The 25,713-nt window shown below is 42.7% G+C and overlaps 1 protein-coding gene across 4 annotated transcripts in view; it reads right to left on the minus strand.

Moving 5' to 3' along the window:
* The window catches only part of COL14A1 (collagen type XIV alpha 1 chain), a 226,161-nt gene that overhangs the window by 18,226 nt on the left and 182,222 nt on the right, over positions 1 to 25,713 (minus strand). For all 4 annotated transcript variants that reach the window (XM_046025660.1, XM_046025646.1, XM_046025653.1 and 1 more), the window contains 5 exons: positions 18,373 to 18,426; positions 17,857 to 17,928; positions 9,059 to 9,094; positions 7,984 to 8,050; positions 4,533 to 4,721 (listed from right to left, as the gene is read on the minus strand). In XM_046025660.1, coding sequence (XP_045881616.1) covers positions 4,533 to 4,721; positions 7,984 to 8,050; positions 9,059 to 9,094; positions 17,857 to 17,928; positions 18,373 to 18,426 — 418 coding nt within the window. The remainder of the gene's footprint in view (positions 1 to 4,532; positions 4,722 to 7,983; positions 8,051 to 9,058; positions 9,095 to 17,856; positions 17,929 to 18,372; positions 18,427 to 25,713) is intronic.

Genomic DNA, 25,713 nt, shown 5'->3' on the forward strand with positions numbered 1-25,713 from the left:
AGGCAGCGGCTTAATCCACTGAGCCACCCAGGCGCCCCCCAACTGATTTTTTTTAAAGATTTTATTCATTGGGGCACCTGGGTGGCCCAGTGGGTTAAAGCCTCTGCCTTCGGCTCAGGTCATGATTTCAGAGTCCTGGGATCGAGCCCCCACATCGGGTTCTCTGCTCAGTGGGGAGCCTGTTTCCTCCTATCTCTCTCTCTCTGCCTGCCTTTCTGCTTACTTGTGATCTCTCTCTGTCAAATAAATAAATAAAATCTTAAAAAAATAAATAAAGATTTTATTCATTTATTTGACAATGAGAGATCCAAGTAGGCAGAGAGGCAGGCAGAGAGAGAGAGGAGGAAGCAGGCTCCCCGCTGAGCAGAAAGCCCAATGTGGAGCTTGATCCCAGGACCCTGGGATCATGACCTGAGCTGAAGGCAGAGGCTTTTTAACCCACTGAGCCACGCAGGTACCCCAACCAACTGATTTTTGACTGGGTTAATAATATATGGTTCAAGAGACCGGTGTGAAATATGAACATTTCAATAAATGGAATAAGAAAATAGGAGATTCATCATCCAGGAACAATTATACAAAGATCAGAATTAGAAACAGAGTTGTCTTCTGGGGTCTAGGTAGAATCACACAAGGCTGTGATCGCAGAGTGAGTTCAGGTCGGAAAAGTCAGGACTCGGTTGTTTCAGGTCGGGGTATCAAAGAGGAATGCTATAGTTTTTGTGAACTTTGGAAGCCAGGATATAGAGCCATTACCTGATGGCAATGCTGCATTTCATGGGGACAGGCAACTGTAGCCCATGGAAGAAGAGCTTGTCTTTGCTGTGCATGAGCCATGTGGTACAAGTGGCAAGAAAAAGCAGGTGAGAAACTGGGCTGCATAACCTCTTGCTTATGCTTGTGCAGATGGAGCCTCTTTACTCCTGGGTGGTAATAATCAGAAAAGTCCAAGTTGGAGTTCAAGCCTTAGATGAACAACATGACCCGCAGGAGTCCTTCAGTTCCTTACGTTCTAAGGATTCTGTGATATTGCGATCCATGTGAGAACATGGCGAAACGGCTATTCCCCACAAACTTATGAAACATACTTTAAGAGGCGCCTGGGTGGCTCAGTGGGTTAAAGCCTCTGCTTTCAGCTCTGGTCATGATCCCAGGGTCGGGATTGAGCCCTGCATTGGGCTTTCTGCTCAGCGGGGAGCCTCCTTCCTCCTCTCTTTCTGCCTGCCTCTCTGCCTACTTGTGATCTCTGTCTGTCAAATAAATAAATAAAATCTTTTTAAAAAATACTTTAAGTTAAAGGAGACAAAGGGTTAATGAGAAGGAGGCAGCTAGTAAGATATAGGCAGAATACAGTCTTCTGCTGGGTGAGAAGGAAAGTCGAGAACAGCCTTTATGTCACATTGCTGATGGGGGGAAGTATTTGTAATTCCTCTTCTGTTCCCCCAAAATGCATATTCTTTGGCTAGTTCAATGATAATGATTGAGTTAATCAATAGTGTGTTTGAACCAAGGTCATAAAATAAAAGGTTGCCCCTCAGCCTTTTGAGCAGAGGCAAACAGGAAACCATGGTAAGAATGAGTAGTATTGCTTTTTGCCTCAGTTTCACAAGTTTGCATGCATAATACGCCATCACGATGCAAAATATATTTCTTACTGTACGTCCTGTATATATATTTTTCAAAAAACTTCTGAAAAATTAGGGGCATCTGGCTGGCTCAGTCACTGAAGCATGCAATCCTTGATCTCAGGGTTGTGAGTTCAAGCCCCATGGGGCAGAGAGCTTCCTTTAAAAATTTTTGAAAAATTCTAATAGGAAAATCAGATGGAGCCCTTCCAATGAAAAATTAGCCAAGTCAATGGAGTGGTGCATTTCTTACAGGAAGACTTACGTGAGACACATAGGAAGAAGAAAGTGAGGTTCACTTACACGCTGGACCAGAGTACTCAACACTATATTTCTTTTTGCCTTGCTTTTGTAGTTTAGCATTTGTCTAAATACACTGCTGAGTAATAATACTTATTTTTACTTATTTATTTTATATATAAAGTATTTATAAACTAAATAAATAATATGAAATAAATACTTATTTATTTTATATTTTAAATATAAAATAAAATACATTTTATATTTATATAATATAGTGTCCTTTAAAAATTATATTACATAGAGCAGTGTGATAATCCTATTTTATATAACAACAACAACAACCCCACAATCTCTGGTTTTTATTTCTAGTCCTAATGTTGGCTGATTTCAAGATGCCCTGGACCTCGGTATCTTCAAATGCTCTCTGTTACACAAAATGACAAAATGAGGGTGAGGAGAAAAGAAGGCTGAAGTGTCTTCAGTTTTAAAATTCTATTGTTTTGATTTAGTGAAAAAGTAGATATTTCTGTCTCTCAATACTTTCTGGGTATTTGGACTGTGAGATCAAACAAACAAACAAAAAATCATCGTCTTCCTTGCAGCAAAAATCCCAACTGCAACAGGATTGAAATACTTTGCCAGGAACGAAAAGTCCCTTGGGCCTTGACCTAGAAACCCCATCCTTAAATGCAAAACCATTACCATCCATTGGTGATCATCTAAAAATCACTTTCCCTCATGCCCAAAGGGCTTGTCTTACTTTCTGTCTCACTGTCATCCTCCATGAATTTGCAGGACATGATTCTGCTTTGTCTTCTACCCTCATGCTCAAAGGGCTTGTCTTACTTTCTGTCTCACTGTCATCCTCCATGAATTTGCAGGACATGATTCTGCTTTGTCTTCTACACTCTTTACAAATACATGTATATAGATATATGTAGTCAGAAAATTATATCATGGAAATTCCTGTTTCAACGGCTGCCTGGGCCACTGTTTGAGAATTCCTGAAAGATTTTCCTCTGGTCTAAGCCTTTAAGTTCTCTTGCAGAGCAGGAAAGACTCAGTCTGGCAAGAACCAGAAGAGGACTTCCAAAAAGAACAAACACACCTTGTGACTCGTGAGAATGACTCAGGCATGGGCTCTGTGCCCCCTGTGTCACAGGTGATCCATCACCGACACTGTCAAAGGATGCCCAGCAGCCAGGTCTTCCATGCGCTGGGAGGGAACCATGCCCTTCTCTACATCTGCTGATTTCATGTCCTGGCATGGGAAGCACCTCCAGAAAGGGAAACCAAGACTGGATTGCTGTGAGAGCAGCAAGTACTGAGGAGGACCTATCATGAGCAATGCGGCTCAGAGCTGCCCCTGCTCTTGGCCGTGGAGCTGTTCACCTACCCCGGAGAAGTGCTCAGATGGGTGGGAAAGACAATCAGTGCTCAGGGGTCCTGGGGGGTGGAACTACGGTGTGGTCTGGGGCAATCAACAAAAACGTCACTCCTGAAACAGAAGTGCAGCTGGGCCTTGCACAGAGAATAAGAACACACCTGAGACAGGGAAAGCAAAGGATGTTGCCGAAGTGGGGAAGGAAGCCTATGAAAGCGCAGAGGCAGGAATGCATGCAACCTGTTGGCACAGATCAAGAATGAACTGTGAAATACTAACTTTGGAATCTGCATGTCACATCTCTAAGTGTGATAAAAGGCACGTATCTTATCCAGGTCACAAAAGTAACAGGATTCACATGGCAAATAGGTAAAGAGTTAACTTTTCCCCAGATCTGCATTCTAGAAAATGGTGTCTTAGAAAATACTTGTAGTCCATTGTCTTACTGCCCATCACTTTCTTTGTGGTTCATGTGTAATCCCAATTTCCCACATCTCTTTAATCTGTTTCTGGAGTTTCTGGAGTCAATTATAGAACTGGGTGAAATTCAATCAAAGTCTTTTTATTGTACTATGCAACACTGCTAAGACCTGTAGGGGAAAACAGAAAAGGCTAAGTAGGATTTCTATTTTCAAGAAACTTTGGTAGGAAAGACAAAACATTGGCCCGTAAGACTATTAAATAAAGTATGTACTTTATATTATATATAAAAGACAATATAGGAAGATGAACCACGAACAGTATTTTCATTTGAAGTTTATAGCTGGCATGGTCTACTTAGGCATGTGTAAATCGTATGTCGATATGACCCATGACTCACCTGAGGACTGCCATCAACTGTTGCCCACTATGGGTACTGTGTAAAAAAAGCATCAGACCTCAGAAGTGAGCTCTTGGCTTACCATGACATATGTGTGATGCCATATCTGTCCGGAGGAGGGCATCGTTTTCTAATTCTTCCACCTGGAAGGGGCACCTGTTCTTAATTCCTCCATCTAGAGGGGACACCTTTCTCTCATTTGTTCAAAAGTCTCTGAGAGGTGAGTTGGGGGTCCTGATCCTCCTTTTTCATAGGAGTAGATATGGCTCTTGATGAAATACTTTGTAGTTTACTCAACTTACTCAGTCTTGGGGATAAATAAATAAGCTGGAGAATGGATGGTTGGCGTTAATGACATTCATTCTTTTGGATGTCATCATCATATAAGCACCACTGTTTACACCGTGCTTCACTGTACACACCTCAGTGGCGTTCCAATGAGAGAGGTGACTCAGCTTACCTCGTTCTCCTGGGGTCCCTGGCACGCCTGCATTTCCTGGGAAGCCTGGGGTCCCTGGGGGTCCTTGTTCACCAGGGGTTCCGGGTGACCCTGGTCTGCCAGGTTCTCCAGGAGGCCCTTGGATGGTCCGGACTGATGAGGACTGGCTGGGAATCTGGTTGAGGATGGCCGTGTACCTGGCCATGTGACCTGAGACACACAGGGCAGAGACATCCTTCATTGAACTGTCACACGCAGAAAGGGAAGACCGGCGGTATTATCTGTCAAGGCTCTGAACCATTCCGTTAGACAACCACAAGAGGAAAAGCACACCCTCTGAAGTATGTTGATTTCCAACTTAAAAATGATGACATTTTACTTTGGATGATATGAACAGCTGGACTCTTTTCAAGGCGCATCTCAAGCGTCTGGAATGCCACAGCTCACATCAGCATCTCAGTAAACAGCATGGGCAGAAGTCATAAATTTGATCTTCGTCCCCAACATTTATCTGACCCCTAAACCCTCACCCAGCTGCCCCTTTTCTCTAGCAACATCTCCCCCCCCCATTTATTTGTCTTTTTTCCAACCCACAAAGCCTGCTACACCCTCTTGCTCACCAGTCCTCAGACAAGTGTTTTGTTTCAATTTGACTCTCCGTTGCCAAGACTTTTTGCAGGAACCTTTCCTTGCGTCCCAGCTGCAGATACTCCCACCAGCTTTATTTTTTTTTTTTTTAAATCTGGCTCTCCCTCCTATAATCCCTTAACTCAGTTATGCCTGGAAGAACGTATTCTAATAATCAGAAGTACACATTGGTAAAGTGCTTGATACCATAACACCTCAGTTTTCCGGCAACATCAGGAGATAAGATTTTCCCACATGAGTGAATTTTCTAGATGATAACCTATCCCTCTTCACACCTGCAAATCTAAATACAGAAGAGTAACCATTTTTAGAAGGATTATTTCTAAAATATATTCAATGCTTTCTTTTTTTCTTTTTTTTTTTTAGATTTTATTTATTTATTTGACAGAGAGAGAAAAATCACAAGTAGGCAGAGGGGCAGGCAGAGAGAGGGGGAAGCAGACTCCCTGCTGAGCAGCTGGAGAGACTTGATGCGGGACTTGATCCCAGGACCCTGGGATCATGACTTGAGCTGAAGGCAGAGGCTTAACCCACTGAGCCACCCAGATGCCCCATTCGATGCCTTTGTAAGCATAGGCCCATTGCTGAAACTGACTTGGGGGGCATCTGTAGGCATGTCCATGATTGTCTGGGTGCAGTGGGCATTTATTTCCACATCTGCTTTTCTAGGTTCTTCTCTTGACAAGAGGCCCCCCCTTTTATCACTTCTCTAGCTCTCATCACTGTGGTCTCACACAACTTCCCACTTCACCCGTCCTAGGGTAATTCTTCTGATCGGCTCCGGACTGAGAACCAGATAACTGGGCATGTGAGGAATTAAATGCTAACCAGTGAATTGAGTTCTGAAGAGAATCCTAAGCAATGGAATAAGGAACCCAAAGGAACCTGAAGCAGCACCTGAAGGGGGCTGAGGTGCCAACCCATAGTCCCCGGGAAGGTTGGGTCTTGCTCATAAACTTGTGTGCAAACTTTTCTATCTCTTCTCTCCCAGCTGCATCCACAGACTGGGCCTCCGTACTCTACAGACGTCTGTCAGCTTCCTTGCATCACTCCCTGCTGGCTTCCATTTCCTCGAAGTCATTCACGAGAATCTGAGAACTCCCGAGGCGGGAGAAATGCAATTTTGAACTCTCAGTTTTTAGGGCACGTCTTAAATGATCATATATTTATATAAGATTTTTATTCTACAGTGGAATATGACAGCAACTATTGTGAAATCTCCCATATACTGTGGCCCGTCAGTCCCATCCAGATTTAACCCATAGACTTCCTTAAAATAATTTCCTGCTCGTTTACACTGCATACTTGAAATGAGAAAGGTACAAAATAATCCAAGATACAGGTTAGCTTTGGATGTTGTCAGCGTTTAGTATAGCTTTTATGATGTTCAAGTTAGCTTTTATAATTTATTGTGTTTTTAAAGATCTTGCTTTAGCATGAAACTTGAATAGTTTCATTTAAAACGGGTCAATTCCCTGAGATACACACATTTAATTTGGGCAATGTAATAAAAAAGAAATAAAGTTAAAACACGGGGAGCGTTACTGTTATGTCGGAAGATGACAACTTTGTACATGGTTTGCACAACTTATGTCTTGATGAGAACGCTCCCAAGCCGACATGCACCTTCACTCGGTGTCTCCCCCGAGATGAGATCAGGGTTTATCTCCTATGCATGGGGCTTGGGAACCAGCCATTACGCCTTCTTCGACACTTATGGGACTCCTAAACATTCTTGGGTTTAAAAAAACGTAACTGTCCAAAGCTAAGACAGTCACTCGGGTAATGAAGGTGGAGTGGCGTGCTTCCGGAGTGTAACGCTCAACCCAGAGCTAGATGAGGGATGGCAGGGTTTGACTATTTCATCTCTACCTGGCCTTAGATCTTTCTGGAATTGAACAAATTATTGGCAAAGGCCCACACTAGTAACCCTCTGGTTAGATTCCTGAGACAAAATGTCTGTGGGCCTGGGGGAAATGCAAAATGGGAGGGTATGCCAGTGAATGAACACAAACCAGTACTTGAAATACTGTGCTGCTGGGGCGCCTGGGTGGCTCAGTGGTTTAAGCCGCTGCCTTCAGCTCAGGTCATGATCTCAGGGTCCTGGGATCGAGTCCCACATCGGGCTCTCTGCTCAGCAGGGAGCCTGCTTCCCTCTCACTCTCTCTGCCTACTTGTGATCTCTCTCTGTCAAATAAATAAATAAAATCTTAAAAAAAAAAAAAAGAAATACTGTGCTGCTGGCAAGTTCAAGTTGAAAACAAAGACATGGGGCAGGACATCTGAGACGAATGATGCACTGTGTATCGGCTAACTGAATTTAAATAAATTAAAAAAAAAAGAATGAAGCAAAGGATCTTGGGCTAACCAAAAGAAAAGGATTTTTAAAAGCAGGTATTGATTGAAATCTAGTGAGTTGGCAGAAATCAACACCATGAATCATCTCTTTGAAAGCAGTTTCTGATTCCTCAGTCTGACAACTTTCAAGCACTGAGTACTTGAGGAAAAAAAAACCACTATCCACTTGAAGACAAGGAAAAATAAGAGATCTGATCTGGGCTGCTAAGTTAAATCTACATGGACCAAAGGAAAGCTCTTGGACAGATGCCGCAGAGGATGTGGGTGTCTGTGACAAGGATACAGGACTTCAGGGTGGTCTGTGCTGACCTCTTACCTGGGTTAGTTACGACAACGTGTAAAGCTTACCTATCTGCACTGAGACCAAGTGTTTGCGGTGTTCTCCAGAGTCACTAACTTCTGGGCAAGGCAGATCCCGGTTTGGACAAGGGACAGAGAATGACATTGGACACCATGAGGTACTTACTCTGGATGAGCTGTTCGCACACCTGACGCGCCACTGCTCGTACCATAGCTTGAGACTGCAGGTCCCCCTGCGTGAGAAGAAAGCATCCTCTGAGAACCGGCCACAAGCCCGGCCCTGTGGCCGGACTTCCAGCATGCAGCTCTGACTCGACCCCCTGTTCCCCACTCGTTGGCTCCCACAGCAGATAGGGCTGACCCCCACGGTGCAGGCAAGGAGGAAGCGATTTGATGCTCACAGTGCAAGGTTCCTGGGAACCTGCATTAAATGACAAATCAAGTCTTTCTGGTCCCAGATTCTACAAAAAATTCATAGTTTTGACACAAACCCATATATGTTGAATACCCCACTAATAGCTCTTTGGAGCTTATAAAATCCAACTCTTTCTCAGGCAGCGGCTTAGTTCATATTAGCAACAACTCCAAGGAAAGATGTTAAACCCATTTTATAGATGAATGGTTAAACGTGTTGCCCAAGGGTTCCAGAGGTGACTGGATAAGCCCAAAGTCACGGTTGCTTCTACCACAGGTGACAGCACAATTCTATGAGCCGCTGCACAATTTCACGAAAGAGAGAGAAGGTCCCGGAAATAAACTGATTTAATTTCCCCAACCGGTTGCCTTAACTCTGTGTCTGCCATCGGCTGCCACTGTTGGCCCATCAGGGAGAATACAAGCCCCATTCTACTACTTGGCATCTGTAGAGAGCTTTTAACGTTCTCAAGCCTTTTTACGTCCATGATATAATTTTGTCATCAAATCCACTTTGGAGCTAGTGGAGTTCGATTCTCTTCATTTTATCCTTAAAGAAAGGGGCCCAAGGTCATCTACCTGAATGGTAGCAGAGAGGCAACTAGAAACCAGCTCTCCCGACTTCTAGCCTATGGGGTATTTTTCCACCTGACAGTGTGCCTGCAGTCCAGTGGGTTGAGGGGAGGAGGAGAGATGGAATGGAATCGGAGCGATGAACAGTCATGATGGTAACAGTTATGATAGTAAACGACCATCCTGTCTCAGGCTTATGCAATGAAAGGTGTGCAGCTGGCTATGCCTGGTAAACAGAGCCAGAGGATACTCACTCTTTCTCCTCGCTCTCCCTTGGCTCCGGGGATACCCTGTAAAAAATTAAAATGGTCAAGTTACTTGTAACACTGCCTTCAGCTGGCCATAATGAAAGTAGATCTTTTCTTATTAAGATGTTTTTCCTGGCTCTCATGGTTCTGCAGCAAAAATCAATACACAACAGAAATAAGCAAACAGCAAACAGAAGAAGCTCTTTTAAACTTTTTACTCCCCCAGCCTTTGAATACGTAGACGCAGGATTTTTTCATGCAAAATTGAGATCAGGCAGTGATACTGCTTTGTGACGTCATTTCACCGAACAGGTCATTCACACATTTCCACCCTAAGCACCACTCCATGAATTGTACTCTACTGATGCTTCATGATTTATTTTACAAGCCTCTGTTGAATAACTAAATTGTTTCCATTTTTAAAAGAATATCTCTCGAAGGAAGTAAATGATCTTCCATCCTAAGGGTTCAAGTAAGAGATAAGATTTGTGGAATCCTGTATTTCCGCTTTCTATCCATCCATGTCACAGGACACGGTTCTCCCTGATTCTCCCTGATAACGGGAACTTGTATTAATGCAAATTCTCAGCTGAATTATTATTTTGTTTTGTGGCTTAGCTACTCTTTGACCTGTAAGAAGCCGTATGATTACCGTAAAAAATTTTACTGAAAAAATAATGGAGATTTCAAGTATTTCTGTAATGAAATGACACTAATAAGCAAAACATGTGTCTTCAGAGCATTTCATATTTTTGTTTCAACTCTGAAGCAGCATAACAGATCCCCTGAATAACATTTTTACAGCCTCTACTAAAAGGATAGCAAATAGCCTTTACAGATGGAATTTACCCACATTGTCAGACGGCTCCCTGTTGTTACAATGAACTCAACAGCTCCCAACCAACTATCTTCTCCAGAATCTCTACTCAATTAACAGTCACCCAAATCCAAAAGTCTGGTTTCACACCATTGGCATGCAGGTAAATCAGTCTTCTGGAAAAATAAGATGCCCTGACTTGCAGAGTTTGCTGCTATTGGAGGTGTAAATCTATCTTCTGTGGTTGATTTCAAGCTGTCCATGTGCTGTCAATGAAGACAGAGTTGAGAAGGAAGAGAAGCAGGTGCAAGTAGCTTGAGCCCACCACTGGTTCTGTCTTTTCTCTTCCTTGCATCTTGTATGTCTATTCAACACACACACCAGCAGACATGTGCGCACACATACATGCCCACACACTTTCTTGCATTGCAATCTCTCGTAGCCATTCCCCCTATTCCATGATCCCATTCCCCACATAACGCCGAGTCCTTCCTCAGAGACCACCAGCACACAACTTAGAAAGCACAGCGACTACAGAGTGACCACAGCTCTTCCTCTATTTGAATCACCTGGCGATTCTTAGACATCCAAGTGACAAAGTTGGTTCTTCAACTCAAAGTCTTTTGTTACTTAGCTTCAACCTCCCTACCCACTACTCCTCAAAATGGCACTTTCACACTCCCATAGACCTGATGATCTCCTCATAGACCTAAACTACTCAGTGTATGAAAACATTTGAAATGTGAGAAAAATATTTAAGTATTTATAAACATACATATTATAAATTAAGTAGCAACAGTAGGAATATTCTAATCCAGCACTTCGTTCAACTATCAGTGATATGACACTGCATTTTTTTATTCTTCAATGTACTTAGTTACAAGTCAACCCATGGATTTCTCTTCTATGTAGATGGTAAGATCTCTAAAACTGGAAGACATAACTTATATTACTTTGTATTTCTAGAACTACCTAGCCTGTTTCCTGCATAAAAGATTTACTCAAACATTCAACTAAGTCCAATATTAAATTGAAATAGTCTTTATAAATCTAGGACTGCTGTCTACTTCCTCTGACCTTCAGCTTCCTTTTGTTCTGCTAATAAAGTGAGAAGAAAAATATTAACTGACTTCAACTAGAAGAATAAATCCACACTTTAGTGTACCGTAAGATAATTTTTCAAGATTACAAATGAGATCAATAATCAACAAAGCCCAAGGGAACATACATATAATAGTGGAATCTCAATGCTGGGTATACAGGCATTCACTCTAAGTCCTTTGAATTTTGTTTGAAAAATTTCACACTAATATTTTGCGGAAAAAATAAATGAGATGGGATCTCTAAGCCACTTAACCTTTCTGAGCTTCTTTGTAAAATCAGGCCATTAAGTTAAATGGTCTCTGGGATTCCTTACAAGGATAATCTGTTAGCATTTCATAATGTCATCATTTTTTGGAATGAGGTAGCATGTGGAACAGACTTTATGAAAAATACAAAGCTGGACTTGCCAGGGGAGAATCTCGAACTCTACAAAGAAAACATATGCTCTCTATAACTATTCTCAGCATGTAAATTCCATAGGCAGTCTATGTCTAGCTCACAAATTCCTATCTCCCCAATTCCTAGCACTGTGCTTGGGCACGTGCTCAAAGATATGTTAACCGAATGAATGAATGGCTGAATTTTACTGCAAGTCTGGATGGCAGCTTCATTTTAACTGTCTTGACTGAAAAGACATTCTCAGGCATTCTAGACCATTAGAAAAAGAGTTGATTCTGTTAAAAAGTATCCAAGAGTTGATTCTGCTAGAAAGTATCCAATTTCCCTTATAAAAACTGTTTGCAAAAGTAAGATTTACAAGGCGTCCTTCGTTCACAATTCTTTAGAGATATAAATGTACTGCTGTTGTCCTCCTCATGTCTTAGGCTCTACAAATGGCCAAATCCCCAAAGATGCAATAATGTCCCTTGTAGGTCTAACTGGAGAAAAGAGCTACTTATGTTACCATGAAATAAATCTTTAGTGGAAGCAGATTTTCAAGCATTAGATGCAAAACAAAACCCAAAAATCAGCAGGAAAAATAACCAAATCTTCCACATTTTTAATATATTCAGAAATTATTGGTAAATACTAGCAGTTTAACACTGAAGCTGCATGTTCCAAGCATTGTTCTCAGTGTATCAACCCATTTAACTCTATCACAGCCTTATCAGATTAATTTATTTACTTAATCCTTATAAGAATACCTATAAAGCAATCTAATTCATTCTTTCTAAGAACCCTAGGAGATGTTATTTCTACTTTACACATAAGAAAAATGATTCCACAAGAGGTGAAATAACTCGTCCATGATCCCACAGTGAGGAAAAGGAAACTCTGGGACCAGAACCCAATCAGCTGGGCTCCAGAGCTCATGATCTCCCCAGCGAAGTGTGCTTTTAGCAGAGTGAATGAGAACTCCATTCAACAATTCTGCCATCCAATATCTTCAACTCTGTTCCCTAGCTAAACAATAATAAAAAAGCAATCAGGAGTCCCTCCCCGCTAACCCTAGTGGCTCAGAACTCGGTGTTAACCTGAGTCATTTCTTAAAAACAACTGGTATCAAATAATTTTTTCCTGAACCAATACGCTATTTGACATCTCCATTCCTAGCTATCGTTTATTAAATTTGCTTCCTTGGGATGTTTAAAACTTAGAAAAAGAAGTTAGAGGGTGAACCCAAGTGATAAGAAAAAGCGCACAGTATCAGCCTTTTCTGGTACATAGGGATGGATGTGTTTAATCCGACCTGAAATTCCTCAAACTCAGCCTCATGATGCTGGCTTTTTGGTAGCTACAGGACACAGCTAGGCGGTCTCAGTGAAAGACTCATTTAGTAGAATATCTGTACAACAAGAAGTTATTTTTTATTCCAATGTCCCTAACATCTTTCCTTTGATTTTTGCAAAGTAAAACAAAAACAAAATAAAAATTCCTGAGCAAGGGCAGGTCCATAACTCCACCAAAGTACGCTTTGAGGGAAAACACATATTCCCTGTAGATGTGGGCAAGAAAAATGGCACATTTTCCTACAATTTTAGGAACCCTTGAAATGTAAAGAAATGAAACTACAGTAGCTACATTCATAAAGTCACAGAATTTTAATGCTGAGGGAAGAGGAATGATCTCATCATGGTCCAAGTCCTACATATTAAAGATGTCTGTTAACACAAATCAAAACATTCTAGCTCGGCTCTAAAGGTCTCACATGTTAGACCATGGAGAGAGAATCTTCTAATACTCCCTAGGACATCAGTCTAACTAGAATGCAAACATGCCTTCATTCTTTCTTTCTTTTAACAAAGACCTATTAAGAACCCTCTATGAAATGGAGCTGGGAACTAGGAACAAAAACGTGTGAGTACATGAGTATGATGACATTTCTGCACTTTAGGAAGGGATCATTTCAGTGGAGGGCTGGATGTGGTCTCAGCCTGAGGAGGTGAGTGGTGCCTCACACAGGAAGTACCCAGCTTTAAAGAGAATCTAGCCAGAAACTCAGCATGGCAAGAAAGGGGGAGAAAAGAGCTCAGATGAATGGAAGGATGTCCTGAAGGCTAAACAAGTGTGAAACAGTATGGTATGTGTTGGGGCAGCTCTACATAATTTTAGGTGACTCAACTCCAAACAAAGAGACAGTGGGAGGCCAGTTGGAAAGTCAAGGTAGGGACCATCATGAAGGGCCATGAATACTTGGCTGAACATTTGGGACCCATCCTCTGGCTACCAGGATCCAGTGAGGAGATTCAAGGCAGAGAATGACACATCAAAGATGTACTAGAAGGATCACTCAGCACCTGGGGAATGGACCAGAGGCCAGGGGGCCAATTGGGCTGGCCGTGATAAACTCTGTGAGAAAAGAAGAGAGGTCGCAATAACATTGTGGCAGTGACCATGATGAAGAGAAAGAGTTGAAAAATTCTAAAATGTATAAAAGATGGGGTGGCTTGTGTTTGTTTTATGTCTTAACCACAACCCCCATCAATGCCCTCTTCCTGTCTTTGTGGGCAGAAATCACACCCACCTCTCAAGATCCAAGCCAAATGCTGCCTCATTCGGGCATGATTCTCCCCATCCCATCAGTTCAGGGTGTATCTCTCTCTCTGTCTCTCTGTCTCTCCGTGGGGCTTTCTAGCAACTTCATTGTCTTTCCCTTAAGACATTTCTCATATTCTGCCTTTTATTATATACCTATTTATAGAAAAAACATTCTCTCTAGATTTTCCATGGATGTGGAAAAACATCTTGGTCGTCTTTCATATCCCTAGGAACCCCTCTCCCCCATGTATCTGGGTCCATACCATGGCTACCCAGTACATATTTTTAAATGAATGAATGAGGAAGCTGATGTCCCGAGAGCCTAGATAAATTGCTTAAGTGATGTAGCAGGCACAGCTGGGTAAGGTCATGGCAGGGCCACCTCCAGAACCCAGGCATCCTGATTTCCAGTGCAGTGCTCTTTAAATGCTGGAGGGGACCCGTCTACCCGTGTCGATTTCAAGCTGAACGCATGGCTGCTTCTTACACGAGCTTCATCACCTTCCCCCGCACTGGAAGGGAGACCCGCATTTCAGCCCAGTCTGCAACCTCAGGTAGGAATTATGAGTGCTGAAGCCACAGATGCACATTCCAGCCCGGGCAGTCGGTGGCTGACGGCAGATCGCAGGAAAGCACACGGTCCTGGCACTGCCCTAGGAAACACTTTGCTATTTTCAGTGGGGCCGTCTGTCTTTCTTGGTCTCCTTCCCTCCTGCCTTCCTAGACAGACATCCATGGGAAATCAATCAGGGTCCTAACACCAGGACACCGAGCCTGCTTTACTGGTCATGCCAGACTGGCGGCCAGCAGGCGTCCCGGCTGCTCACGTCCCAAAGTGCTCAGGAAAGTCTGGGCTGGACAGTTTGGAGAACAACTGGCTTTGGAGAGGAGACTCAGAGCCCATGACTGGGGCAAACCCCCCACCCCACCCCCAGTGCCTTTACACTACATGGTTTCTGTCTCTAATAAAATGACCAGCGGCACGGGGACCCTCATGCACCAGCAAGGGCCCTTTTCCATTGATGTATAATAATTGAAGATAATATTATGAACAAGTACTTTATTTCTGGGACAAAGTTTATGGGCATTTTGGCGTGCCCCATATTGGGAGTCTATTTGAGAGCTACCATCCACCAGGTGGTAGGGCAGGGTGGGGTTCTATTTAGCTAGTGTGTTCTCCACCCTTCGTGCACCCTATTTTCTTCCCCTAAGGACCTCCCACAGCCAGCTCTTCTTTCCCATTCCATTGCTCATGGATTAGGATCAACCCAGCTTGGGTTAAGAGACACTAGTTCTAGGAGGGGTCTGCAAGAGGGCCAGGAAAGAAAAGAGCGGCTCATGTACCCATATGTTAGCTCATTGCTTATCAAATGAAAACAGCTTTCGTTTTCTTTCATTCCACTTTGGGCGGTCTCCAAGCTTCTGAAGTCCTAAAATCTCTCATGGCTTTCTGAGAAACAGGTTTTGTATGCACGGATCTCTGACACTGCTTTAACCAGCATCCCTGGCTCTCCAAGCCCTGTTGAAATATTCCAGAACTCTTGTTCCCAGGAGCACATTTTGGGAAGTGGACTGAAGCCTGGTAGCAGAGATGAGGTTTTCAAATCTTTCTGATAAGAATGCATAGAGAAGTTTGCAGTGAAAGAATGGTAGAGACAGGGCTGAGTGTGTGTGTGTGTGTGTGTGTGTGTGCATGCACACATGCTTGTGTGTGATTACATGTGTGAGTGTACAGTATGTTTCCATGTGTATGATCATTCTCAGTAACATCATTGTGGGTTTAAAAAAAGAGGTGTGGGGTTGCCAGGGTGGCTCAGTTGTTAAGCGTCTGCCTTCAGCTCAAGTCGTGATCCCAGGGTCCTGGGATTGAGCCCTATGTTGGGTTTTATGCTCCGCGAGAAGCCTGCTTCTCCCTTTCCCATTCCCCCTGCTTGTGTTTTCTCTTGCGCTCTCTCTTTCTCTGTGTCAAGAAAGAAAGAAAGAAAGGAAGGAAGGAAGGAAATAAATAAATACAAGAAGTGTGAAGACAAAGCAATAAAATCTTTTTCTGTGACCCATTACCAGCTGGATTTAAAAAGAGGAGATATGAAAGTGTTTTGAACAAGGACTTTGTACTTGGAATGAGTATACTGTTTCGTAAAGTGGCTGCTGAGGAAAACATTCATTTGGGTGTGCAAATAAGGACGTGCTCGCTCAAATCTGGAGGCATTTTTTATGTTCCTATCTTGGGAAAGGACCCTGAGGATGAGATCTTATTGACGTGAGTTTTGAAAATACAAAGTAATATGACTTTCTGGGTGGCGAGAGGGAGAGAGGTGTCCTTCCAAATGAGAACCAATATTTCTGTTAGGTTTTGTTCGCTGTGATAGGGAGAAAAAGCGTTCCCCCCCTCCCCCGCCCTCCAAGAGTATCTATGCTCTCATCTCCAGAACCCATTAATATATCACCTTATGTGGCAAAGGGACTTGGCAAATGTGACGTAAGCAAGTGTCTTGAGGTTCTCTAGGGCACTATTGAGGATTATCCGGCAGCCCACATACAATCATATAGGTCCTTAAAGCAAAGAACCTTTCTGGACTGTGTCCAGAGGGAAATGTGACAACGGAAGAATGGCCAGAGAGATGAAACACCGTTGGCTTTGAAGATGGAAGTCGGCTGTGAGCCGAAGAATATGGGAAGTCTTTGGATGCTGGAGAAGACAAGGAAATAGATTCTCTCCTAGAAGCTCCAGGAAGGAAATGCCAACACCTTGATTTAAACCCAAAGAGACTGTGTCAGACTTCTGATCTGCACAACTGTAAGTTAATACATTTGTGTAGTTTTGAGCCTCTGGGATTGCAGTAATGTGCTATGCAGCCATAGAAGTTTCACTCATGGGTGCCTGGGTGGCTCAGTTGGTTAAGCGACTGCCTTTGGCTCAGGTCATGATTCCAGAGTCCCAGGATTGAGTCCTGCCTCGGGATCCCAGCTCCACTGGGTGTCTGCTTCACCCTCTGACCTTCTCCTCTCTCATGCTCTCTCTTATTGTCTCTCTCTCAAATAAATAAATAAAATCTTAAAAAAAAATCCACTCATTAATCTCTCCTACTTCATGCTTCAAATTTCTCTCTTCTACAAATTCTTTACATGTCTGTGGTCGTACATACATTTACACGTCTCCAGTTACTCTAAGGTATGGATCCAGGTTCAGTATATCACAGATAATGTCAGAATGCTGACTAATACTTACACCTAGAAGAAACAGCTTGAAAGTCCCTGAAGACAACAGATGTGGCTTTGGAGGCCACTTAATGCAACCACCTCAACTTACAGATGAGGCAACTGAGACAGATGTGCTCATTTCTTTCTCCCCCATCCTATCTCTACTCCTCCCACTGGTCACTCTTGAACACCCGAAGAGATGAGAAGCACAAAAACGGGAGGTCATTAGTTCCATTCACTGCCTTTCACTTACATTTATTTGCTTATGTGTGAGTATGTGTTTGATGGGAAATCCTGTCTTTCTCATAGAACTTAGAAAGAAAAATCTGTTCCCATCCTTACCCATCCTTGAATTTCTCAACTTTGTGTTTTTTTTAACCAGGAGACAGGCCCAATTAACACAGAGCTATTATACCCAATCCTTGTAAAGATGACATTGAATTTACTTAGACAAATACAGAATAGCAAACAACGAAAATATATATAAACAGAAGCATAGCTGATTATTTCCTTTTGGGGCCATCTGTCTCTAGCCACGATATATGCACAGTCTGATCTCAATCCTTCCCCCGGGAGCTTCTCTGGTTTCCTTTATGGATGCCACAGAGTCTAGTAAGAAATAAACATCTTGTCCAACAGAGATGCTGGTAAATTCAAACACACAAATAAGCCAAAGCTGACTGGCTACTGTTGCAATACTCACAGGTGGCCCCAGGGCACCTTGAGGTCCCATGCTTCCTGTGATCCCTGGGACTCCAGGGGCTCCGGGAATGCCCTAAGTAGAGAGACAGGAAAATGGAGCAAAGGTGAGTACTCACACATTCTCATCGAAGACAGCCAGCTCTCAAGAAGGATTAACAAATACACACAGTGATAACTTCCCTCCCTCTCAACACGAAGACTTCAGGATCCATGGCTCATTCCTGTTCCCAACTACCAAAAAAGCAGGAGAGACATTTTTTAGAAGTCAAGTGCAGTTCTTTCAAACTCAAGCCTTACCTAAGTTCAATAAAAGCTAGATCAATGCAGGGGATCGTATGGACCGAGTGGCTCTGATAGAATGATCAAGCCACATGGAAACGGTAGGAAGAATTCTGCACCAAAGAGGGAGTTGTTACCCTGGAGCAAAGATGGCTGCCCAGATGAAAAGCTGAGTAAAAGAAAATTTCTCAAAAGAAATGAAAAGTTTTAATTCCTAGTAGTTTGTGGAAATACTTACAATTGGCCCTGGTGGTCCTGGAGGGCCAGAGGACCCGTCCTTTCCAGGAAATCCCTGGAGAAAAGAAACACAATGTGTCAACTATGCAGTTGCTTTATTTATATGGTTTTCAGAGTAAATGTGCCTAATACTATTTAATATTGGGGAGAGGGACAAGTCCTGTTGCTTGCTCTGGACTTCCAAGGATTCACTGCTTTTAAACTTCATGAGAATTGTTCCTGGCAAAACTTTTGTGTCTGTTGGCTCTGTGAAATTGTCCAGTGTAAGAATTTTAGGTCTAATACATGCCACTTACAAACTAAATAGGAACTTGTTTCCATAAAGTGGTGGTTTTTTTTTTTTTTTAATTAAACCAAACATAACAAATGAGAAAGAAGATGAAGTCTTGGTAATTAATCAAACAAAAAGATGAAAAGGTGAGCTAGTGTCTTTCATGACCTGGAGTCAGTGAGAGTTTGGGGAAAGGACTACCTATCAAAGAAACCTACATTACAAATTACTACAAGATCTGAAATGGCAATTCTTCAGCAAGTGACTTCAGGAGACTGTGGGGGGATTTCCTGTTGCAATGATATAGTTTTGACTGCTGGGCCAGCTTGTTCAATGTGTGTCATCGCCGGCTTACAAATGAGTAGACATTGGCTTCCCATTCCATGCTGGAAGAGTTTAAGGCAGAAAGCAAATTATGTTCTTTCTAAAAATATCTTCCTAAATTATCGAATGTGGTGTTTTATGTGAAAATATATAAGGAAGGGCTAGAATGAGTTACTCTTAAATGGTTATAGATCTTAATTGTGGATGCGGGTCTTTGCAAGTAGTTAAAAATATGAAAGAAGTTCTTCAATCTGAATTTTATAACAGGTTAGTAAAATATGGACCAAAACATCATCTTCTATTCCACCGAGAAGTGAACATTTTATCTTGAGATTTGTCTCTTTTGGGAATAATCTATTTCCATCCCAAACCAATGCATCCAAGTCAAGCCATCCCCTTTTTGCTCACTTGCTGCCTTTCTGAAATTTCTGCCTGTCTTCCAGTGAGCTGTTTTTTTCCTCTTGTCTTGTCCATGAAATCATCTCCTTACGGCTTCCCACCCACATTCACGTTATCCCTCCCTACCTCAAGGTGTCAGATGAGAGAGTAAAGATGAGGTTGGAAGAAAGGAAATGGTATGTGAATGGGGAGAAAGGAATAAAAAGGGGGCGTAAGAGGGGCTGGGGTAAGTGTGTAGGAACAGCCCTGGGCAGCAAGGCCCTCTCCAGCATGCTCTCCAACTCCACTACTGGCAAGTCTGAAAACCAGAAAAGGCTGATGATTCCAGATCTCACCAATGTTCGTGATTTTCCCTTTCTGCCGAGGCACAGTGTGAGGCAAAGTTCCCAGCCTCCTGTTCCAGCAATCATGTTGGAACCACAGGACTGAATTCTGGCCAATGGAAAGGGGCCAGTTCTAGTCCTGGCTTTTGAAAATTTCCTGTGGGTAATCCTTCACTTTCTTCTCCCCTTTTGTAGCAATTTCAGAGCCCATGTGTTGAAAGTTAAAGTCTCCCAAGACGGAAAGACCCCATGTTCCTCAATGACCATATAGAGCAGAGACTAGACCTCCCCACTCCTCTCTCTATCCTGTTGACAGCATTGGGTTGTGAACCAAAAATAGACTTTATTTTATTTTGCTGCATTAAACCACTGAGATTTTAGAATTGCTTGTTACAGCAGTTATCCTACAGTAATATACAAGCTAGTTGGGTATTTTTGGGTTGTTGTTTGTTTGTTTGTTTGACTACCACTTCTGTTTTTTTCATTTCAGACATTCAGTCAAAAATATTGCACTACTGGGTATTTACCCAAAAGATACAGATGTAGTGAGAAGAAGGGCCATCTGTACCCCAACGTTTATGGCAGCAATGGCCACGGTCACCAAACTGTGGAAAGAACCAAGATGACCTTCAACGGATGAATGGATAAGGAAGATGTGGTCCATATATACTATGGAGTATTATGCCTCCATCAGAAAGGATGAATACCCAACTTTTGTATCAACATGGATGGGACTGGAAGAGATTATGCTGAGTGAAATAAGTCAAGCAGAAAGAGTCAATTATCATATGGTTTCACTTATTTGTGGAGCATAACAAATAACATGGAGGACATGGGGAGATGGAGAGGAGAAGGGAGTTGAGGGAAATTGGAAGGGAGATGAACCATGAGAGACTATGGACTCTGAAAAACAACCTGAGGGTTTTGAAGGGGTGGGGGGGTGGGAGATTGGGGGAAGCAGGTGGTGGGTAGTAGGGAGGACACGTATCGCATGGAACACTGGGTGTGGTGCAAAAACAAAGAATACTGTTATGCTGAAAAGAAATAAAAAAAAAAAATTAAGTCAGTGGGTGCCTGGCTGGCTCAGCCAGGAGATTATGTGACTCTTGATCTAGGGGTTATGAGTTCAAGCCCGGTGTTGGGCTTAGAGCTTACTTAAAAAAAAAAAAAAAAAAAAAAAAAAAGTCAGAAGGCTGCAGTAATAGAGGCTGATACGGATTAAGTTACACACACACACACACCTTTTTTTTTTTTTTGGATTTACTAACTAAACAGCAAAAATTGATGCTGACATAATCTGAAAGAAATTATTTTGCATTTTGTTTAAATACAGCATATTGGAGAAGAGGCCATAAAAAATCAGACCACGTGAGAGAGGAACAGGATTTGAGAACTCCAGTTCAATCCCTTCATGTTATAAGGGAGGAAAGCTGGGGCCCAACGAGGTTAGGGGAACTTACCATTTAAAAGCGCATGCGCGGGGTGGGGGGGGGATTAAATACATTTCTTAAAAAGGAATTTAAAAATCTATGATTTCCTCAATAAAGTTCACATAAGAAAAAAATGGATTCTGGGCACATAGTCAATAATTTAAGATGTTTTAAAAAGGACATATTTTGGCTTCCTGCCCTGAAACTCTTCCAGCAGGGATGGGAAGCACACACGACCCGTGTGACTCCCACATGACACACAGCCCACACGACACTGGGCCATCAGCACTGCAACACGAGGCCCGCCCCAAGACACAGGGGCGATTTGACTCTTGGAGGGAACACACCGACGCCCCGCCCCTGGGTCACGCGGAAGGAGATGGTAAAGCTGTGATGCGCCGGAAGTCTCCCCCAGGCACTAAAGGCCGTGCCTGTGAGCCGTTCTGCATTCACCTGATTCCTACACCCCACATCTGACTCCCCTGAAAGGGAGGACAGAGAAATGCGCTCCCATAGCAGAAGCTAAATTGGGCAGAGGGGCCAGTGCTTTAGTGTGATCCAAAGTGGGTACTAGACAAGACGTTTGTTCACTTCGTGTTCTTCTACCTACCAGAAGCTGAGAGGGCAGAAGCTATACTTTATTCCTTGTTCCATTCCTAATGTTTGTCTAGCACACTGCTGGCACAAAATAGGTCCTAACACGTTTAATTTGAACCACACTGGGGCTCCTGGAAGAAGGGCTCTGATCATCCTGTTGACTAAATGAGCATCGGTCTCGGATATAACTAGTCTGGAAACGGGCAGGGAGGAAGTGCCGTGTCATCTGCCCTTGTCCCTGAGCCCTCCACGAGCACAGAGGAAAGGGGTCAGGAGTCCTGTACCCTCAGAAGCTGAAATTTCATTTTGGTGAATATCATCGGGGTAGTTTCCTAGAGGCAGACCCGGATGCCACGCCTTTGGTTTACAGATGGACTCTTCTTGGAAGAAACCAGCCAGCTAGTGAAGGAGGCAGGGGAAGGCTGGGGAAGAGGCATGAGAATTGGCTTTGCCTGAAGTTGGCCATCAGCTCATCCCATGGGGGGAGCTGCAGTGAGTTACAACCCACAGTGACCCGTGTCAGGTTTTGTTCACCCATATCATTTAGTCATGGACTGGAGCCAAGGTGCCATTTTCAAGAGCAATTCTCTGCGGAAGGGCCAATTCTGAATCCTTACCAGTCAGCATCTGTAGCTGCTTAGCGATGGAATATACCTGTCAGGAAAGTGGGATCTGATGGGGGCACCAACAGTGTCTACAACAGTGCATTTTACTCTAGCATTTTATTTCATGGATTGTCGTGAACAATCGAGAATTTTTAGACAGAACAGTTCAAGAATAAGATTGCTGGAGAGGAGGCAGGTCGGGGGGATGGGGTATCTGGGTGATGGGCATTAAGGAGGACACTTGATGGGATGAGCATTGGGTGTTATATGCAACTGATAAATAATTGAACACTACCTCTGAAACTAATGACATATGATGTGTTGGCTAATTGAATTTAAGTTAAAAAAATAAAAACTTCACATTTTTCATCGTGTAAATCGTTTTACATTTTAGTTTTTTGATCACACGAGTAAATTTACCTTTGAGAGATTTTTAATTGTAAGCCACACATTTGTCACATTAGATAAGTATTTGAAAGCTACTCTGTGCTGTGCGTTCTGGTAGGATCTGGATAGCTGATGATGAGCGAGACTGTCTTTCCAAGGAGTTTATGGTTTTGAGCAAAGCCAATAGGCAACGATTGATAGAAAATGACAGTATTAAGACAATGGGTGAAAGAGTTCCATGGGAACATGTAGGAAGAACAGCTCATCCTGGCATAGGAAGGGAGAGAGGGCTTCAGCCGAGAGATGTTTAAATCAAGGGACCTGGGAGGAGTGGGCTACCGCGTGAGTCTCCCTGCTCATGGGTTGCTGCAATCCCATGTTTCAGCCCATCTTTGCAAGCCGGGCAGTGCTTAGCCAGGGCTCGGGTCCCCCTTCTCATCTCTTCATCTCAGGGTGAGGAGCGAGGGCAGCAGGTATATATATATATATATATACATATATATATATGCAATATACATATTTATATATAGTGTATATATATATACATATATATATGCAATATACATATTTATATATAGTGTATATATATATATATATATATGCAATAAACTTGGTGAAAAGAAAAACTCTGTAAAATGTCTGCATGTTACAAAGCAAAATAAATGGCAAATTCTAGCTTTGTGATTCAGCTTAATCTTGATCAAAGCTCACTGGAGGGATGGTCTTCAACCCAGCTCAAAATGTGTTTGCATTTCCCAGAACATTTCTGTATCTATAAATTTTCCATTTCATATATGCTAGCCAGTCTGGAAAGATGTGTGCTTGTGGGTTAAGTGCCCTCATAAAAAGTGGAAACCCAAGTACACAATGAAGAATGAATAGCAGGGAAAGAAGTAAGTGATAAGCATAATGTAGACATTCACTTAAGCTGACAAATATATTTTTCAAGAGCTTGAAGTCCGTCACCCACAAAAAGGCATGTTTTTGAACACAAATATCTCCAGACATTTTTCTTTTTCTGAGATTCTCACCTCAATATCTTAATATGCACCCACAACCCACATTAAAAATGAGTTTTGCTCTAAAAACTTGAAGGGATTTTTATAATTTGTTTTTGAAAAGAGGTGGCTATGAGCAAGTTACTAAATTATGGTTGGCTGTGATTTATCATCAAAGGGAAATTAGCCCTACCATTTGCTTTCGAAAATCACTGGTATTTGAATGAATACTGAATTTACCTATGGCTGAAACTGGCAAAGTATACTGTTTTACAGACATTTAGTTAACCATTCATTAATGTCCATTTTGCTGTTCCCTTGCCCTGCTTTGGAATATATATACAAATTTCCTGTAGGGTCTTAAAAAACTTTATAGTTTCTAAGTTCTGTGTCTCTGGCACTTAGCAGCTGAAACCGATGTGCCCACAAAGAGTGTTGTAATTAAAATTAAAGTCAAAGCTAGAATATTTATGTTTATGCAGCTATCACATGGCGCTCAGAACTCGTGACTCAATCATGATACACACCACCCATGCCTTTTCTGAAGCCTGCAATGGTGAGTCACAGATATTAAGCCCAGATACTGGAACATGCCGATGGTTAATGTCCTCTGACTTACACCACACTGTCAGGTAGAGTGGGCTCTCCACACAGCTGGCATCCGATGAGTTTGTTTAGAGGAAGCAAACCCAAGCAGTGAGGGTCAGGAAAACACTTGAAGAAACTCATGCTGGATGATTTCCACCCTGTGGCATGGGTCTGGACTGCTGTGAACACGAGCAGACATCCCAGCAAGGCAGTCAGCCATAAGAAATAAGGCTGCTACTTGCAGCAAAGGATTACGCCCAACCACCAGAGTAAGAGGCCAAGCACCAACAGCCACAGACTCTGTAAACACTGGCCCAGCCTCGATACCCAAAATCAGTCCTTATGTGTGGTACCATGTTGAGCCACCCTGGGAAATTTTCAGACACACACACAGTATCTCTGTGTACCTATAAACAGATAAACAAACGTGCACATATTTACATATATATGCACAATACACTTAATATGTCCATACATGTATATATTACATATGTAATTTAATGTATATATAGAGAGAAATACAAATGTATTTTTAGTAACCTGAAGTGATGATTTGGGTGAATTAAAGCAGAATTAAAAACAGAATTAAATTAATTAAAACAGAATTAAAATTCTGTGCAAGGAATTACTTAGCCATAATATAGGCCTAACCCACTATACTATCCAGTGATTCTAACTCCCAGCTGATTATGAGAAGCATTAAGCTTTTTATTTCTTTAAAAGATTTTTTTTATTTATTTGACAAACAGAGGTCACAAGTAGGCAGAAAGGCAGGCAGAGGGAGAGAAGGGGGGAAGCAGGCTTCCCACTGAACAGAGAGCCCGATGCGGGGCTCCATCCCAGGACCCTGAGATCATGACCTGAGCCAAAGGCAGAGGCTTAACCCACTGAGCCACCCAGGCACCTGAGAAGCATTAAGCTTTTTTTTTTTTTTTTTTTTTTAAAGATTTTATTTATTTATTTGTCAGAGAGAGAGAGACAGAGAGAGAAAGATCACAAGTAGGCAGAGAGGTAGGCAGAGGCAGAGGGTGAAGCAGGCTCCCTGCCGAGCAAGGAGCCTAATGTGGGACTCCATCCCAGGACACTAGGATCATGACCTGAGCCGAAGGCAGCCGCTTAACCAACTGAGCCACCCAGGCGTCCCAGAAGCATTAAGCTTTTTTTAAAACTATAAATTCCAAAGTCACACCTAAGACCTTGCATATCTGACTCTCTGAGGTCGAAGCCTAGGAATTGGTGTGCCCCAAAACAAAGCAAAACTTGGAATACCTTGATCCCTTATGGTGGGGAACCACTGGTTTGCAAATATTAAGCATCTGGCCTGACCCTGAAGGATGGCCTGAGACCAGAGAACAAGGCAGATTTCATCCATGCCCTCGGCTCCAACAGGAGTGTCTGTAAACCGGTTAAAACATATTAC

This window comes from Meles meles, chromosome 1 (genome assembly GCF_922984935.1).
Source record: "Meles meles chromosome 1, mMelMel3.1 paternal haplotype, whole genome shotgun sequence".
Classification (NCBI taxonomy): domain Eukaryota; kingdom Metazoa; phylum Chordata; class Mammalia; order Carnivora; family Mustelidae; genus Meles; species Meles meles.